We start from the raw sequence: 19,970 nt of genomic DNA, 5'->3' as shown, positions 1-19,970 counted from the left end.
TATTTTGTTTTGAAAAGTATTAGAGCTTAAAATTAAAAAATTAGAAGTTTTTTTAGCTACATATTGGAAAACTCCCGACATAAGGTCATCATTTTCATTCTGCTTTTTTGATGTTAAATCCATGATACAGTGAAAAACAAGATACTTGATTACGATGAAAACAAATATTCAAATGTGTCTACTTAATAAATAATGGCATCCATGGGAAGCTCACCACTACCATGCACGTGCAGCATAATGATATGTTGTTTTTGTGTTTTGTTGTTTTTGTCTTTAAAATTTTTAAGATATTGTAATGAACATGGCAAAAAAATGAGTATGTTCTCTATAGACAACAAGATCAATTCACAAACATAATTACTGAGAATACAAAATGCTTATGCTTAATTCCCTATTTATCAATTAGTTTATTAGTTATGGGCACATCATTAAGTGTGTTTGAAGTCATCGAGATTTGAAGTACACCATTTAGAAGTTGTTTCACGAGTGCACATGTATTATCCTTGATAAGAAAGATGTTGGTCACTTTTTCTAGAAATACAACCTTATCTTCTATGTTAGAATAAATTCACAGGATGCTATGGCAAGCACTTGCAAAATCAAAAAGCTGCAATAAGTAGAAGATCATGTAAATTGTGATTGTTATCAGAAGCTACAGTCATAACAACTTTTCCATAACATCTCTAGCTGTTGAATTTATCTACATTCTTTTTCTGTCTGGCAGCCAAACTGCAATGAACAAATTTGCTTCTTTCCTTAAACTTGATCTTCATTTGTCTGCTGCTGCTACTATCTCTTTCACATTAGCCCATGTGAAGCCCCTGAACCTCTTTTGCCTATTGACTACACTCAGGAAAATTTCATTGCTGGGATGCAAACTGAAGCATTTCAAGGCCAACTAGCAGCAATTATACAACAGTTGTAAGCCAGTAAGAATACGAAAGAGAAGTTTCTTTGTTAACAGTTGAAAGAAGCCAACAGACTCCTCAAAGAGAAATCATGGAGAACCCTGTTAACTCTCACAAAGGAGGACTGAAAAATATTAAAGAAAATTAATGCCACCATATAATTAATGATGAGTATATGTTGAAAACAACTATTTCTCTATTTCTCAGAACTCTGTTTGACCTTCTTTAATAGGCTACTGTAAGCCAGAGGGATGTTATTTACTAGATTTTTGTGCAATCCTTAGGTTATGCCTAGCCGCCAATCTGATGTTAACAAATGGCATGTGCGAAACTTGTGAATTTAATGCTGGAATGGCAATAATTTTAGAAAATATACTTAAGTGAGACCAGACTCTGTGATGTGAATTCGTTAAAAAAGAAGTCAGATTAAAAGTGAAATGTTGTATAAGAAGTGTGTTAAAAAAGTGACTGATTTTCAGTGGTCTTAGATCCATGTATTTATAACCCTTTCAGCTAATAGGAAAATATGCTACAAAAGCTATCCTGTAATAAAATAATGGATTCAGCAGTCCTTGAACAAAGTGTCGTTCTCCCTCTAGAATACTAGTATTAAAATTTAACATCTGGAACAGAGAGTACATCTCTGTTAATGGAACTGACTACATCCACCAACTGAAATACAGGAGCAATAAAATTAATATATCAACTTTGAACACTTATCGTTTATTTCATACAATATAGGCATGGTTAAAAAACATCTGAAAGCACTTCAAAATCAAAAGGATACTGAGGATTTTGCAGGAGCATTGTGTGGCTGTGTGGAACAAGTGCACTTTATAAAAACACATCCTTTAATATTGTGCAAGCACAATGCAAGCACATTGCTTAAAGTCCCGAGGATACTTTACACAGCTCAAGCTCAATTTGTATCATGGTTCCCAGGTGATTTTGGATCTTGGCTGCATGATGTACCAAATATATTCTTCCTTATAGATTAAGCCTGTCATCTTCTCAAAGGGATATGATGTAAGGATTACTATAACAACTCCAAGATGCAGCCTATGCTCAGTTTAATAATTGAAATAACAGCAAATGGGGTGAAAAAACATTCAAGCATGTGTTGAGCTATTACAAGGACTGTCAAAACAACTTTTATAAAAACAAAATTTCCTCTTAATTTTCTCCCATGTACTAACAACTCTATCACTGAACAATTCCTTGTATAGCAACAGGACACCAATTTTCCTAGTCCAAAACCCAAATAAAATGCTAGGTAAAGGCCGTATTCCAATAGATTCAAAATGAAAATAACCTGGAGAACAAAGCTTTGAGGAGCAAAACTCTCATCAGAAATTGTTTCAGTGTTCTCACCATAAATAAGTGAAAATCCAAGACACGTAAGTACCATGAACATGCGTGTGCATTTACATACGAAATTCTTACATGGACAACACACAGACTTATAAAATAGGGACTGCTATATATAGCAAGTCATCATTTCTCATATAAAAAGTTAGAGAATGTTAAAACAGCATTACAAAAAAGCATACTATCAGTCATTTTTCATTTCTGAAACTAGAGAAGAATAAGAGAGTTTTAGAACATAGTACAGCATGAAAACAGAATACCATCTTCTTGTTCATCTGAAAAAGTTTTGATCTTTAAAATTACTTTGGTAATTTTTTTTCTAATGCAGAATTACTATACCTGTGCTACTGTGGAGCAAGGGAAGGTGATTATATTGCCTTCTACCACAATTTGAACACACTTGTAAAGGCATTTGTCAAGATATAGTTCAGAAGAAGATACAAGGTCAAGCGGCTTACCATTTCTGAAGGTCAGTGAAGTCCCCAGAAGGCGTGATCTCTGAATAGAGATCCTGCTTCTTTGGCTGCTAACCCTTAAATGAGACTGAGGAGGAATGCACCCAGGGTCCACCTCTTCCAGTTGCCCGGGTGCACTGCTTGCACCAGTGTGCCCTTGGTTAGCCGTGCATTCTCACTTGGTACTCAATCACTGATTCAGGCCTAGCAATTCCTTTATAGCTACTCCTACACTTACACTGGGAGCATGATTTCATAGAGAGGGTTTAGCATAAATGCATGGCCTTCTGGCAGTTTTTCTGACAAAATGATACTGAAAAGTTATCTGGAAAATTAAGCTGATAAAATTATAGAACGCAGATTCAGAAAAATCACCAAACAAAACTGGATTTGCCATCCTTATAATAGTAATACATATGTGCTTGCACAGAATAAGCTTTTATGTAGAAATTAAACTAAATCTGTACAAAATTCTCAGTACATTCAATAGCCACTGGAATTATTTTTGTGCTTAAATACAAGACCAGATGTACGAAAAATCCTAAAATCAACAAACTGTGATAATGTCAGATCAAAATGCCATACCGTACGTTGGTGTGCTCTCTCTCCTTCCAGGACCACTTGTTCTTCCCTTGTCATACTCATAGCAGTATAACACTGCATCTTCCTCAACCACATTAAAACGCTTTCGATACTCCTGGTCAAGAAATGAGTTTGGAGATTCGGATCCTGTATGAACTGGTTTGCCCACTGTATGCCTGCCAACATCATCACATGGGAGATTTCCTTTTTCATCCCTTCAGTAAATAAAAGATATATCATATATTATATAATATATTTAAATAAGACATTCATTTTTTAAAACGTGAATATTTAATTAAAAGTGGCAAAATGTCAGCATGCCACACAAGCAGCAAATATATACAACTGGCTAAAATCAGGATCACATATTATGTATCCGTATGTATGTATACGCTAGTTATCTCACATCTTTGCTCATTTGCTTCCACTGCAGATTGTATTTTAATGGTTTCTTTAGAAAAGAATCATACAAATAAAGTTGATGTGCAGCTATTCTTTTTATGATTTTTTTTGGAATATACTAGCACTTACTAACTTAGGGCAAGGCAATAATGTTGACTTTCAAATGTGCACTTCCAAATCAAACAGTTTTTTGAATCAATTTTTGAATCAAATAGTTTTAAGACATGGCCGTATGGTAAGTGTGGATAAATTCTGTCTAGTTTCTTACAAATTAACCTCTCAGCAAGAAGAACCTACAAGCATTTGACAGAGTTCTGTAGTAGCCAATTTGGGCCTCCAAAATGTTATAGATATACCTGTGCAGTAACAAAAAGAATGCATAACACTTTGTCATGAGCTGCTGTCCCAGGACAGAAATTTATTGCAAGCAGCACGCTGCACAACCTACACAGAGAACCCCAAGCAGATTGCCCTCTCATTGCACTAAGTAAAGAAGGACTCTGAAAAACTGCTGGTATGGCTGTGCCTGGAGATGGCTGCGAAAGACCTAATCAGACAGTAATTTCTGAGCAGCAAAATGCATGGGAGACTGCCAAGAGAGTAGCTGTGGCCCCATGCCCTCACTGTAGAGTTTCTGCCCCTCTAGACCATGTAAATACAAAGCTGACCCATACTTCTCTTTGTGCCCTGTAACCTTGTATGAGTACAAAGCAAAGCCAAGCAGCCATGGTGGAAAAGAAAGAGCCATCCTGAATCGGCCATGGCACTGAAACTACAGAAAATCTCTCCATCCATTTTACCTGCTCTGCCAGGCTTTCCCAGAGCAGAGATGGTGCTGATGAGGGGGAAAGGCACAGCTCCACAGGGCTGAAAGCTCGTTACTGTGACAGTGGCAGGGGACACTGGCAGGAAAGCAACGGAGACTGATGTATCTTCCAAAGGCATTCAACAGACTTGACCAAGCACTAATTTGCTACCTGCAATTGTCAGTAACCATCACAAGAAAAGGATGGGTCCTGCTATTTGTGTGTGGTTGTGCTGGAAGCTGTAACATCTGTGGGTGTCACCACTAGGACAGCAGGGTTTGGGGTTTTACAGTTTACATCAAAATGTCAAATGTTTTATTCTATTCCAGGAACAAATGGTGGGCATTTTACTTTTTAAAGTTCCCCCTTGGAACAGCAACAACAAACTAAGAAACGGATTCTGAACATTTTGATAATACCCAAAATAAAGGCATGCTTAAATATAGTTAATCATAGACCAAAAAAACCTGATGAAATGTCAAAACAGATCATTCAGGAACACTGTACTGTATGTGGCAGCTTTGTGAAACGAACTACAGTTCATTAGGATTTACCTGGCAAAATAAAAAATGTGTAGCTTAAAGAACCTTGTGTTAATATGTGTTATCATATTTCATCAGAATTGGCCCAAACTTGTGAATTAATAAGCATTATTTGATGGTATTAATAAATAGTCAAAATGCATTCTGAAGATACCAGTTTCTAGAGTTGAACTTAAAGACTGCTGAAATATGAATATCTAACAAAAATACTTCAAGGAAGAGGATGTGTTCCTTATTAAATAACAGAAATATTTCTGAGGTAGGAAATATGATTAGCATCAGTACAAAGGCATTATTTCTTTCAGGAGAGTACAGTTTCAGCTGCAAGAGTGGCAGGTCTTTGCCATGTAACTATACATTCAAAAAGCAAACAAAGACTGTGTTTTGGTTGGGGTTTCTTTCTGCAGTATTTTTTTTTAATCTCCCCAGAAATAAAACCAGACCAAGCAGCATATAAAGTAGAGATGAGGAAGGAAAACAAGACTCAGCTTATGGCTTTAAGAAAGGCCCATGGTATCATCTAAATCATGAAATAGAAAGTCACTTTCTTGCCCTGGAAGGTTTTTTCATCTCTCTAAAGAGTAAGAATTAATCACAGAATCATGATTTCTCCTCCCCACGAGGCAATTTAATTTGCCATCTACCTCACTCTTGGACAGCCCCCAGGAAATTCTTGTCAGCATGTTGATGCTGACAAGAATCAAGCAAATCAATCAGCAAATCTTATTAATTGGCTAGAAGAGTTACTGGTAGTAGAGTCTAAGAAAAACTCAGGTACCAGAAAACTCAGGTACAGGAAATTCAGATACAAGAAAGGACGTGGTGCCCTTAACAGGTTTGTAAGAAAGTAAACTAAAAGAACAGCAAAAAGTAATTTAAAAATACATTGAGTGGACGTTCCACATCTGATACAGAAACATTAAAAATGCTGGTCACTTGTAAATACATCTTTAGGCTTCCAGCTGGTTATTGCTGTCCTTATGGATACAGATGCAATTCTCTCAGAATTTTAAGAAAGCAACATCCGTGTATATTAAGACATTTTACTGAATCATTTAGGAACGTGTGAAGGTAGGTCAATGAATCCCACACTAAGATGTAATCCTGAGAACTGCTCATACACTAATGAAATATGTTCAAAAAGGAAATTAGTAAAGCAGAACAAAACAGCGCTCTCATTGTCAAAGCTGCAAAGTTTCTTGCTTTTAGCACAGCTTCCATTGTTGTATCATAGCTCTTAGGCAACGGAATAAACTCTTTTCATAGTTACATATGTAGGGGTTTGGATAATTTTTCTCTTTTGAAGTAGGACAACAGTGTAATAGGCAATAGACTATTCTACATTTGAGAGAACAGAGTATTGGATTAGAGTACTGAACACTTTTTACCTGGGAACGTAAGGTTCTGTTGGAGGAGGCGGTATATAAAGATCCTGGAGTGCAGAGCTGTCTCTTTTTGTAGGTGTGCTGATAGTGCTGGATGGTGTAGCAACACTGCTTGTAGGACTTCTGGGAATAAGAGGCTGGTTCAAAGGAAAGAGAGAAAAAAAAAATCACAGTTACTCTTAAATATAATTTACTTGTAACTGAAATAGCTAAAAAAAAACATCTCTACAGCTCAGAAAGTTAAAGAAATAGCACTTCTAATCTTTTACATGATTTTAAAATGAAAAAAATAACACTTCTGTTTAGGGATGTGGATCTATGAATGGACATGTATTGTGCTTATAAAATTGACTCATCTGATCATATCTTACTTTTTTCCCCTTTGCACAGCAAGATTATTGCCAATGCTCATAAAAATAGTAATTAGTAGAGCCACTAGTGAAATCTTCATGAGTAAATAGCATATAGAATCCAGTGAACTGCTTAATTTAACTAACATTATAAAGAAAAAGTCTAGTCTTTACAGTAAATGTTCATAAGTAGGCATTAAATTGAATGTTGTCTCTCCCCATCTGTTCTACAGCTTAAGAATTAGCTGTAAAAGCTTCAGTTTTTGTCTGCAGGTGCCGTAAAGTCAGGTATAGCATCCTCAAGAGCACATGTGCTATGATACTGAATAAACTGGAAATTATTATTATTTTTCATTTTCCTAGGTAAACTCGTCACAAAGTAAATCACAGGTAAAAAAAAAAAAACAAAAAGAACACAAACAAAACAAAAAAAAAAATCTGTACCCTTCTTGCAGAATAATAATGTGTCCTAGCTATCTTTCCCATTCAAACATGCCCCTTCCTCTTAATCACATCTTTACCTCTTTCTCAAATTAAGCATGATTTTCTCCTTCAACTCAACTATCTGGACTAGCTAAATAATGATTATCCATTTGAAGAATTTATTAAATCACTGTAGGACTGGAAATTGTAGCACAATTTCCTAGCACTCTCTATACAGATGCAAATACATAAAAACAAAATGAGAAGCAAACGCAGACTGCTGTAGTCTAATTAACAATGTCTGCCTAACGCTTCTTGGCTTGTCTGATAGATGAACTTAAGCAGAAGAAAATGCAAGTGAAGTACTGTCTGCTTGCACCCTAAAATTTAAATATAATATTAAAGAAATACTGAGTTTTGTTTTGTAAGAGTACATTCTCCTACATCTTTTCGGAAGTGAAGTCTCTGAAGAAAAAGGTTTTGGGAAGACACAGTGTACACTACACCTATAATTTCTGAAGTTAGGAATTGCTGGAGAACACAAATATTTCATACTGTATTTATGACAGAGTAGCTCTAAGCACTGACCAAACGGGTGTGCAGAAAGATCCTTCTGCCAGCACTATGAAGAACAGAGCATGACAGAGAAAGCACGGAGAGAATTACCAGTTCATATTTTCTAGATATTAACCTTGGTACCTATACTGCAAAAAAATCTCAAGAGCATGAACTTTTTCAAAGCACGGTCCTTTCACAAGATAGCAATGAGCCCTTGTAAATTTATGTTCATCAAGCAAGTATTCTCCATTGCATCGTTTTTTTTTACAAACTGTATTTTAAGAAGAACACATGCCACTTAGGAAACCTCAGACATCTTTTAACTGGATTCTGTTGTGTGCTTTTTGTTTTGTTTTGCAGCAGAGCTGTGTTAGATTTATCTCAAATATAATAAACTTCATGTTAAAAAATGTATCATTAAAACTTATTACATCTACTTTTAGAACGATGTCTATAAAGTGAAACAAATATTCTCTTGCTGAGTGTAGAAATCTTTCTCCTATAAACAATGATACTGCTAAATTCTTTTGTTGCTCAATAGAGTTAATATGAGTATTCTGTAAACACACCAGTGAAAGACAGCCAGTACTTACAGGAAGAAAGGGAGAAAGACACAAACACAAAACCAGACAGGTAAAAGACTTTACGACCAATAAAAACAAGCATAAGACTGAAATCTACAAAAATAAGACTGAAGGTGGTGGCAAAACTGGGGGAAGAAGGAAAAAAACAACAAAACAAAACAAAAAAAAACCCAACAGAACAAACAAGGAAAACTCTTTCAGAAGAACAAAAACCTTATTGTTTAAATTTTCACCTGTGACACAGTAGCCACAGATGTTCTTGAACCACTTACTAAAGCCTTTATTTTCCCTTTCCAATGCCTTGCATTATTATGGTAAGTACACACTGCAGATTGTTGAGCAGTTTGTAGAATTATTTTTTCCTAAGCCAAGAGAATTTTGTTACCAGGATCATGTTTACACTTCTTAGGCCCAAAACATTGCTGTTTATAGCTCATACTGACAGGAGCACTGAGAGAGGATTTGCTCCTCTCCGCACTGAAGAGGAAGGCAGCTTTTTAACAGCAATAATTAATAGGAATTTATGCTTTCCGTCACACGGAAATTCATGCCTGGGTATAACTGTGGTCTGGGCTTACAATGGATTGATTAGCCCTCACCCATTCTGAGCAGCTGCTGGGGGGCTACAAGACACAGGTAACGAATTCCCCAGATTTACCTGGGCTTAGCTATTTAAATGCTAATGAGATGTGTTTCATTTCTGGACTAAAGTTTTGCTGTAACCTGAGTATTCCACCATATAACATCACAAGATCTTGAGAGTACACAGCCTGGCTATATTGGTTGGCTTACCCTCCAGAATAGATTGCTGGGAGACTGTAAATCAATGGTAGTTGCGTGTTTTTGAAAAATGCAAAATTTGGCTCATCTTTTCACTAAGTGAGGTGATTAGAACACCAAGAAAAAAATAGAGCTCTAAAGGTAGAAAGTTTCCCTCAAACTGTTCCTGTGTTAAATACTGGCATGTTTTCTGGAGTGAGAATTACAGTGTAGCTGGTAGAAGTTCTAATGACTGTGGTATCTCATGTAATTGCAATAGAGGTAAATCTTCCCAGGGCCCAGAAGCTCCCAAGAGGAGCTGTAATAAAATCTAGTACGAGAGAAAGCATAATCTTTTAGGATCACCCCAAAACATACTAGGGTATTTCACGTCTTTTACATATCTAAGTCACACTGCCAAATTCAATTCTTTGGATTATTTCTATAAAAGCAGAAAAGCTTTGTTCCAGAAAGACTGGAACAAAAGGAGAAAACTAAAACTTTAAAAACAGGCCACCACTTTTTTTTTTTTTTTTTTAAACCATCACTTAACCTAATAAATCAGCGAATTCTTTTAAAAGAAATGCAACGTGGTGAAAACATTCGTATGTGCTCCCCTGACAGTAGCTCAACACACCAAGAACATTGCAGTAGTTACCACCTCGTGGATCTAGGAGTTCAGCTTTCATTTCATACGGAATTAAAAGTCTCAGGCCCTCCTTATTGAAAAGGGAGCCTTCAGAACCTTCAGATACACGTAAGGTGCACCCTTGAGTCATTTTGCATTGCAATTCTCACCAATCATTTAGTTTAAGTCAATCTGTGCATCCACAAGAAAATCAGATCGCATCTATCCCATACGTCAATGGCAGTCATGTAGTGGACTATATTATGCCATGTAGGCACACTGAACATCATAGAACTCCAATTCCAGTATGTCTGATTTGGAGATAAGTATTATCACTGAGTTAACTCTCTTTCAAAGACTAGAACTTCCTCTGCTGCAGTCACTTTGGGCAGGCTGGCCAGGCAAGTGGGAATCCTGAAACAGCAATAAAACTAAAATGTTTTCAGGACCACAGATTTAAATACTTAACCCATGGGAATAACCTGACGGAGAAAGTTTAGAAGTTATAATATTAGAACTGGAATATCCTCAAAAATATCCCGCATAAAGCTCTACATCAGTGTTAATCCCCAATGACCAAAACAATATGCATGTTTCATTACACTTTGGAGTATTGTTTCTCAAACATTCTGGATGCACCATCCTCGTTCAAAATTATTAGTCATCATGGATCCTCTACCAAATTGACAGCTGTCCAGAAAATAGAAAAACAACTTTACTTACAACAGAGAAGTTCTTCCACGAGAGAGAAATAAGTAAAAAGTTTCTACAATTACTGAGTGATAGTGCATATATACTGACTGCCCTATTCTGGTTAGGTCAGTCCTGTGGTCCCCTTCTCTCCTTCTCGGTATGAGGAGCTAGCATTGCTTTCCCATTCCCAAAATGAGATTGTCAGCTTTTTCTCTTTTATTGGCTTCTTTTTCCTCTAAACAATGAATGTAATTAATAATTAATATATACCATCTAAAATTCTTTTTAATGCTTTTTAAAACTCTTTGAACCTTTCATTAACTCCCTTGGTAGATGCAATATACAGTTTGAGAAACATTGCTCCATATAAAGGCATACAATTTTTAAAATATAAACAAAACCAAAACAATATTTTAAGTGGTAATATCTTTACACAGTATTTGCAGCAGTAAACAGATTTTACTGTTAATATATGTTTTCATATTGGACCAAGATATTATGATTTACTGAACAAAATGTTTCCAATAACAAACTTTTATAAGATGAACATGACATGAAGTAATGAAATTCTGTAACCAATTCAAACTCTGTAGAAAAACCCAGTCCAAATTAATTTTAACAATATTGCAAAAAGTGCTAAGTTTCCATGTAGTTAAGAGACAGCTAAGCAACTGAAGAGCCAACAGTTTAGCATTTTATTCAAATTTAATGATTAAAAAGTGTAAAGTCATTAATGCTAATCGTATATGATTCAAACAGAACAGAACACTGCCTATAGTTGAATGAAGAGAGCAATATAATGAGGAAAAATACTAAATAATAATAAAGGTAGGATTTTCTCTCAGTTCAAGCACTCTGCTGTTACTGTTGCTTCTCAGGAGGCTGAAATGTTGAAGATAGCATAGTAGAGATGTGTATCTAATTGAAAATAAAGATTATTTTAAAATAATACAGATGCTGAAGTTGTGGCAATTCTTAACAGTAAAATTTAATCACATATATAACAGTACAGTGAACTATTTTAAATATACAAAATGTGACATTTAAATAAGTTTGATTAAGACTGTGGCAGAATAGTGAAGTCAAAAGGTTTTTTCCGAGTCAAGACACAAGATGGCAGCTGGATCTGCCCCCCGCCTCACTGACATCAGTGAAACTGGCAGCACTTCATCCAAATTAGCTGAAGCGTGACCATTCCTTTTCAAGACACTGGATGAAACATCTTCACACCATAGTCAAAGTCTGGTTTCTTTTGAATAATTACAAAGCATTTTCCAGAAGTAAAAGATGGCTTTGCAATTAGATTCTTGCTATCATGGTGATACCAACTTAGAGAATCTAAGATTCTTCGTTACTGAACCTTCCCCCTTGTTCAAACTGCAGTTCAGAGAGCCTTCCTTTGAAACCTCCCAAGAAAAACTCAAAGTGGGAAGAAGAAATGAAAGAGACGATCTAGAGTAAAAGAGGTTTATTTATATTATGTTTTGAACTGCCAGCTGATTGCTCCGGGGACAGACAAAAATATGGAAAGTTCCAAGATAATTAAATCATCTCTATCTTGAATAAGTTAAAAAAAAAAAAAAAAAAAAAAAAAAAAGATGGAACTTGTTTTTTTTGTTGAGCATATTCAGTAACAGTCAGAAGTACTAACATTGCAATCTGAAACACCAGTGTACCAGAGGAAGTAACTGAAAGGCAAATTTAGTAGGTCTTATGTTGCAGGCATAACATCTTAATATTTGTAGTACAATACCATATTAATGAATACCTTCATTGCAAAGGCAAAAAAACCCCACAAAAAAAAAACCAAACAAACAAAAAAACAATTCTCCAAGGCTATAGCTGTCTAATTCAGATTTTATAAAAGCAATGAAAAAAACAACATAGGCTGAAAATCCCTCGATTTCCAACATTCTGTCATGATTCCAAAGTGTGTTAAGGGAGAACTCTGATTATTGCAAGAAGTGGTATACCTGATAGATATTAAAAGAGACAATCATCAAGTGACTGAAAGCAAAAACCCAAACCACCTTATTTAATCAGGACACTGGGGGAGGAAAAAATGGATGTTTTCCTTACACTACTGGTGGACCTTACAGATGGAGTTAATGAACTTGTACGTACACGCTTGTTATGGTTAATAGTACAGCCATAGCTAGTTGTACTGTTTCCCTTTACATCAATAAGTTTCAGAACTGCTACACAGAATGGGTAGGATACTGGTTTGATGACATACCAAGTTACACCCCAAATTGATAAGATATACTGGTAGCACCTGCATACCGCCTGAACTGGAGGATTCCTCTAGCCTTTTCCCAGTTTATAGGCACACTTCCTATGGCTCTCTGAAATCCAGCTTTTCATGCTGCTGCAAATGGCAAACTTCATGTTCCTACATAGAATCATAAGCTAAACAAGCAAAATGCATTTTACCAATGGCTGAACACTATCCATTTTCAGCAAAAATTAATTTTTAAAACCTTTCAAATGTTTCTCAATCTCAGTGTTTCGTATTTTAATAGCTGAAATAATTACGTTTGCTCTAACAACCATTAAAGATCCTCACAGATGGCATGCATTCAAATTCTTAGTTCTGTTTTTGTCAGCCCCCTTAAACTGGGGCAAATTTACACTTTTCCAACTCAGTCATTGCAAGTTGTTTTCCTCTGTTCTCCTCATTTGCAGAGCCAAAGAAAAAAACACAGCAAACTTTTCCAGATCCTAATCCACATTTTATTACAATTTCATCTCCCCAACTTATTCTAAAGTCTCCTGAGGCTTTCACTCACATTCTGTACTTTAACAGAATTATTATACTGAGTCATAATGTCTTTATAGCTTGTGTTCGTTGAATTATACATATGGTTCAATTAACTTAGCTCTGAGATGACAGCACAGTTATAACATCCTCAATTATTTCATGATATCCTAATATAGGAAAATAAATTATCATATTTTCCTCTGACTCCAAAGGAGATGGAAGTACTGCTCTTCCTTTTATCTTTTTTCCTGTTTGCTATCATTTTTATTTTGTCCTCTCTCACTAACTTCCAAGCACATGATTATGTGAATTTGGAACAAAAGTAATTTTGGAACAGCCACTATGTTACTTCAATCACAGAACACAGGATTTTTTGGAAGATTCTTTCTCCTAACATTTTCTGTCTTTTATAATAAATAAATACTGCAATAGAAAAATAGGAGCTATTAAAACATATTTTTATTAGCTATATTTATTATCTCAAATTTTATAATACTACCTCATATTTTAATAGCTATACAATCAATTATATTGTATTCTTTTTTTACTGCTTTTTATTAATCAAGCATACAACACCAATTTCACACTGAGGCTGCATTTAAACTTTAACTCCAACAGACTCTAACATCTGCTCACCTCTCATTTGCATAAATTAACAACAAAAATCTCCTCTGTATGCAGCCTCTGAAGTTTGTCTTCACATCACCCTGGAGCTTTTTTTGATAATCTACTTAGGAAAACTGCTGTTTCTCACACTAAAAATCACAAATTACAACAGACACACATGTACACCGCACACAGAAGTACTGAATGAGGTTCTGACCTTTTCCTGGTGTATCAGAATGGCGTCACGATACTGGGATTATCTCTTTAATGTTTAGCAGTGTGTCTATTTGTATTCATGTTAGCCCAGAAAATAAGCCCAGATTTTCTATGATATCAGAAAAAAAAGCCAATAACGAACAAAAATGTCTATCTTTCACTCAACCTGAAAACATTACAGAAAACCTCTATGTAGACTCAGTTTCATCTTATCTAACAGAGGTAATCTTTATTTGATCTAGCTGTCAGCACTCTTTTTATCACCAAATGGAGAAAGAAGTATGTGTATGGTTCATTTTGCTGTCAACTAAGATAGATCAATTTAAAATTCATACAGATGAATGAAACAGTAACTGTTCTGTTATATTTAACTTTTATAAAGTTAAATAAGTTGAATAAAACCTTAGCATTTGCGCTGAACTAAGGATGCTGAGATGTAAATAAGAGCCAAATAGAACACACTAAAGGAGTTTTGTTTCTAGAACTGAGTGTGGAGTTTCAAACACGCTCACAACTTTGTCTCATGATTGCCTTCACTGTAACAGGACTGCAGGAATCCTCACATTCTTACTGGACTTTGTTTGGTGGAAATTGGTTTCCGTCCAATTTCTTCCTACCCTTTTGATTTAATGGCCTAATTGCTAAGATCAATAGCTTGTCTCATAAACTTCTGTTGTGTGATCTTCAGTTGAATGACTCTAGAGGCAAATGATAAACTGAAGTTTACAAACTGAAACTAACTCACCCAAAAGGGATACAGAATGAAAGCATTTGATCCCATTTAAAGCAATGAAGCAACAATATGCATTTTTCATTTGTACTTATATTTTTACTAAAACTATGATAAAAAGCAGAGCCTTCAAGCATGGACATTCATACACACTTATGCATACAGATCAGCAATTTTATGTTTAGACACTCATGTGATATTCTTGGTTCAATGTTTGTTACACATATTGTCAGTACTTGATATCTGAATGACCAAGACATCCCAATCTTCGTAACCTTAGTCAGTTCGACAGACAATGAGGTATTCAATCATGATCAAATAAATGTATAAAAATACATAGCTGAAAGAAGTTCTTTGAGATATTAATTCTTTTTATGAATCTACCATTATTTTAAATGGCAAACACCACAGCCATTAGCAGTGGCATTTCCACATCTCATTTTCCTTTCTCTTGAACTATGTGGAAGTCTTTTCTCTCTCAAATGTACTTAATTTTAAATTAGACTTTTTACTGTGGCAATAAAAATGTACTGAAGAAGCAAAGAAAATAAAATTCTAAACATTGCCCTATCTGAACTGAATTTAAAAAAAGGGATTCTTTTTCAGTTCCATCTGTTGGTTACGTGCTTTTTATCAGAGTGGAGATAACTTTTATTTCCTAGAGAAATCCATCACATTGACATTTTATCCTGGAGTGAAACATGAACGCTTTAATGAAACCATCCCATGGTTTTCAGCACATCGTAGGCTTACTAAAAATAAAGATCCAGCTGGTCATCCTGTACTAAATCCGTATGCAATGGTTCCTTCACAAGGAACACTCTGACAAACATGCAGATTTATTTGTATGGGCAAATTTTGCTGGTCATGTGCTTTGTTGAAGAAAATCACCGCATATATTTTCCTACAATTCCATAACAGATCAAACTGAGGACTAAAGATCTCTTCCATATCTCTTTCTTTGAAGTCGTACTGTATGGAGAACTTAACACGACGATAAACTAAAATCTGTAAGTTCCTTAAGTATGCTTTCTTCCCTATGGCTAGAAAAGCCTTTGGGACTACTTTTCAGCCTTGAAAAGCACTGTGCTGATTACTTCTGAACTTTGACAAGTTCTACTAACAGGTTTAACTTCAGTTGAGCCTATGAGAACAAACTGCAGAGAAATCATTTCAGAAACAATTTTTCAAAGCATACAAGAGTAAATCCATATGCTGCTGAGATGAAGCACAATAAAGCATCACTGAGATAGTTTATAGCTAAAATGATGGTGTATGACTTATGATTAAGCTTCATTACCTGCAGAGCAAGGGGCTTCCATCTCATATTTTTCAGTAAAGCTGGTGCTGAGGTAAGCATGCTCTGAGGTCGCTTTTTCAAAGTTAAGATAACACCACTCGGATCCTCTCGTAGTGCATTCACCAAATTTTTCAACTGCCACCCCACCTGGTAACCAGTAAAATCATTACAATAAAATTGAGGTACAATATTCAATATCTAACGTCCCTTTTTAAATACGATTAATAAAATAACATAATAGGAGTGTATATAAATTTTAAAGATAAACTCTAGAAATGTCAAAAAAGTTACTGCATAAAAATCATGTCAACTAAATTAATTATTATAATGCATTAAGATGGATATGCATAATTTCATGTTTTAGAATTAATAAACTACTGTTACTCCACTGTAAAAACACAGTCAAACCTCAAAGTGTTTTTAAGTTTGCTGTATATGCAGACTTTAGGGACTAGAAGGTTAAAAAGCCCTGGCTTCTGTTCATACACTTCAATTGAAAACTGAACATTTTATACTCTAGAGTTGCTATTTAAAGTCCACTAACCACATGCAGTCATTCTAGTTGCTTATGCAAGCACAAACAAGAACAAATCTTCTACTCTTCACAGTGTTATAAAAATAAAATCAGAATCATAAGGCCTTTTCTTAAATAGTACTTCTTTCATGATGATTTCAGAAACAAATAGCAAATTAATGACAGAAGTACAGTCTAGCCACTACTTCAGTATTAGACCAAAATACAATTTTCCCAATTGAATTACAGCATGTTGAAACATTCTAAAATTAAAAACTTGACTAAAGTGGAAAGTAGCAGGTTTTTATTTCTAAGAATATGCTAGAGCTTTCTGAATCATTCACTTTGTATCATTGAGAAAAAGTTCTTCAAATATTGCAACAGTACAACTGATGGCAACTGCATCTGTCTAAATAAAGCCCAAGTTCAGATATCTAACTTGAAATGGATAAAGACATTGCATCCTTGCATCTTCAAGTTTGGCACACAGAGTGATAGCACACAGAATCATACGTTCCTTGAGAATTGTAGCCTGATACTTAGAAAGTGTTTATTTTGGTAAATTTGACAGTTTTCCTAACTTTATCCTATAAATTTAGAAGTGTGCTCTCATGTTGTTTAAAGGATCACAGTTGCAAGTATTTGCCTGCTTTCAGAATTTATGCAAGAACCATGTTAAAAAGGAAATTATAAAGTTGAGATGAGAAATTCTTTCCAAAAGAACTTCTAGAGGTCTGAAGTGGTAATGTTACACTATATCATACCCACATATTTGAAATGATCAAACAAGCAACATGAACAAACACAATGCAGATGATCCTTATCATCAGTATAGTGATATATGAAACAAATATATCTGTAACCTATTTTTAAGGTACGTTGTTGCTACTTTTTTTTTTTTTTTTTTTTTTTTAAAACCTTATTTCCCATTACACCAAAACTCACTTTGTTTCTTTAACATCACTGATTTTAAGAGCTGATACTCTCACATTAACATGCAACTAAAGCCAACGGTAACACATCAACAATCCTGTATCAAAAACATGGTTCAAACTTCACTTTTGTTCAGCCACTGTGAACCTACCTGTCTTTTTCCACCACAGAAAACTTCAATATATCCAAGATGTACTTCTACAGCAGTATTATTGTAAACAAAGAAACAGGATATTGGCAACACTTATCTTTTTTGAATATTTTCCAGCTTCCACAGAAGACTTCCAAACATGCTGGAATTCTTATTTTCAGTCCCCTGTATTAGGGATATGGCTATTATATTTTGAATATAATTAAACATGAACATAGTCAAGTTTAGCTCAATACCTACATTCTGCCTGAAGTCTCCATCCTCTTTCAGTAGCACTGAAACCAAGTTTCTGCAAGTATAATCTTTGTGCCTTAATATCACGATTTCATAAAAATACAACACTGTTTTCAGAGACTTCCACTGCTTATTAGAAACAATCTATTACCTACAGTTCCATAACATTACATTGGGCATCCATATGGTTTCATTTGCTCTGTGCTACTCAAAAGAAGAATTAGAAGCCCATGGTTCATGTAAGGTATCTGTTTGTAAGCTACTGATGCCTAATGTAACAACTGAAGACAGACTTACAGAGAGGAATACTTCTACTGAATAAAGAAGCACAGGGAGCCTGGAGGAGAACATGATGTGACCCTAGCTACAGAATCAAGCTGCAAGGTTCTTGCCATTTAAGTTGATAGGATGCTGCGTGGGAAAGCTGTGCTTTAAAGCCATCTGTTTATCACTGAAACAGCCAGAGAGATATAAATAAAATTGGTTTCTCTTGCTAGTAGCTTTTAAACTATTTTAAATGCAAGTTCATACTTTGCATAGATAAACAATAAACAATATTGTATATTTCAACTAAGCTTTACATTGCTATAAATGGAAGATTATCTAGTCTCTTTATGAGAATTAGGGGATTAAAGTAAAAAAAAACAAAAAACAACACTTCAAAGCACTAGATCTGATGTATTCAATTTAGAAGCTCGTGAATAGAAACAATTTTGCTTAGTTTTCATAGGAAATCTCTGGGTTTACTACGAATTTCAAATGCTGTTCATCCTCTGTTTTTATTTGGTTTCTTGACCGGAGCTTTCTGGCAGGTTCAGGCAGTCCTGGGTCTTTTTTCCACTGTCTGAACAAAAATGATCATATGGGTCTAAGAGGAACAACTAACTTAAGAGAAGGTCCACAACCAACTGAAACAAACTGGTGCCCAGGAAGGAGTCATGGTCTTCATTTCCCACACTGTTTAGATCCCATCAAAATTCAATTCGATAGGAACTATGCAGAAGCAATTTTATATGAGGTTAAGCTGAGAGGAGGAAAAGGCAATGAATATATCTGGAACTGAAAATGTTTTTTCAGAAATTTGCTTTAGAGATATGTAATCTAAACTTCTAAGTATGATTTGAATTTATTCTCTCTGGCCTCTCCTCAGGATTTGCAGTTTTCTCATTACCGTCACAGCTGTCAATTCTCAACTTCTAATCATCAAGATTTTTTGGCACAGCTTTCAAAGTCCCTACCATATCCTTTATCTTGCCCACGTACTGCAAACACAGACAGTAATGGGAAAGTTTCCTCAACGGTTTGGGAGATGAAGAGAGGATTATTTTCCAGGCCACCTTTCTCAAGGAATTAATTTTCTAATCAGGGAACTATACTGGCCAAGTACTCAGTTACAAAGATGAAGAAAGTCCCTGTGGTTAAATTGCATGTCATCAAAAAAGCTGTGGCCAGATGTTTCTTCAGTGGCAGCCTAAACCCAGCCTTGAGTTTTGCTGTGCTGTGTCTGAGTCCCCCACCAGGCTGCCAGCACAGCTCAGCACTGAGTGCAGGGAGGGGGTTTGGAGGAGAGTGGAGAAGGATGAATGCTACTCAAGGAGCAGCAATGGAAGGTAATGCAAAGATGGTGGAACTTGGAGAAGAGAGATAGGAGAGAGCACCACAGGTTGTCATGAGTGTAGGTGCCCTTAGATGCATTACTAAATAGTGTACAGTCTGAAAAAATCCAGAAAAGATTGTTAAAGGAGACTACAGAGCTGCAGCAGCAATTAAAAGTAGCATGTAAATCTAACACAGACTGAAACTAAATCATATGGAGGTGAAATTATAGTAAAATGATAAACAGAACAGAATCCACACTTTTACAGGCATATTCCTGTTCACAGGGTCGCCAGAAGCCAATGAAAGTCTATGTCAGACATTCTGCTTCCATGAAAACCGCTCCTTCTCCGCAGATATGTTAATTCATTCCTGAATTGCAGATTTGCAAAAAGGGGAAAAGTACTAATTTTTTTAACACTTTTTCTTTAAAAGTAGTATTTTCCTGCTAAATATAAACTGCAAAGGGGTCTGCTATTTTATTGC

At 35.4% G+C, this 19,970-nt stretch overlaps 1 protein-coding gene across 4 annotated transcripts in view; it reads right to left on the bottom strand.

Moving 5' to 3' along the window:
* CNKSR2 (connector enhancer of kinase suppressor of Ras 2) overlaps positions 1 to 19,970 on the bottom strand; it is a gene marked incomplete at both ends in the record, with an annotated part of 204,118 nt that overhangs the window by 77,744 nt on the left and 106,404 nt on the right. For 2 of the 4 annotated variants that reach the window (XM_079536249.1, XM_079536250.1), the window contains 3 exons: positions 3,317 to 3,528; positions 6,452 to 6,585; positions 16,057 to 16,203. In XM_079536249.1, the coding sequence (XP_079392375.1) occupies positions 3,317 to 3,528; positions 6,452 to 6,585; positions 16,057 to 16,203 (493 nt within the window). The remainder of the gene's footprint in view (positions 1 to 3,316; positions 3,529 to 6,451; positions 6,586 to 16,056; positions 16,204 to 19,970) is intronic. The other 2 variants (XM_079536251.1, XM_079536252.1) reach the window with 1 other exon arrangement.

The sequence above is a fragment of the Tetrao urogallus genome, assembly GCF_951394365.1.
Source record: "Tetrao urogallus genome assembly, chromosome: 1".
Lineage (NCBI taxonomy): Eukaryota > Metazoa > Chordata > Aves > Galliformes > Phasianidae > Tetrao > Tetrao urogallus.
Note: the sequence above shows the minus strand (reverse complement) of the source record. Positions and strands in the feature narration are given on the sequence as shown.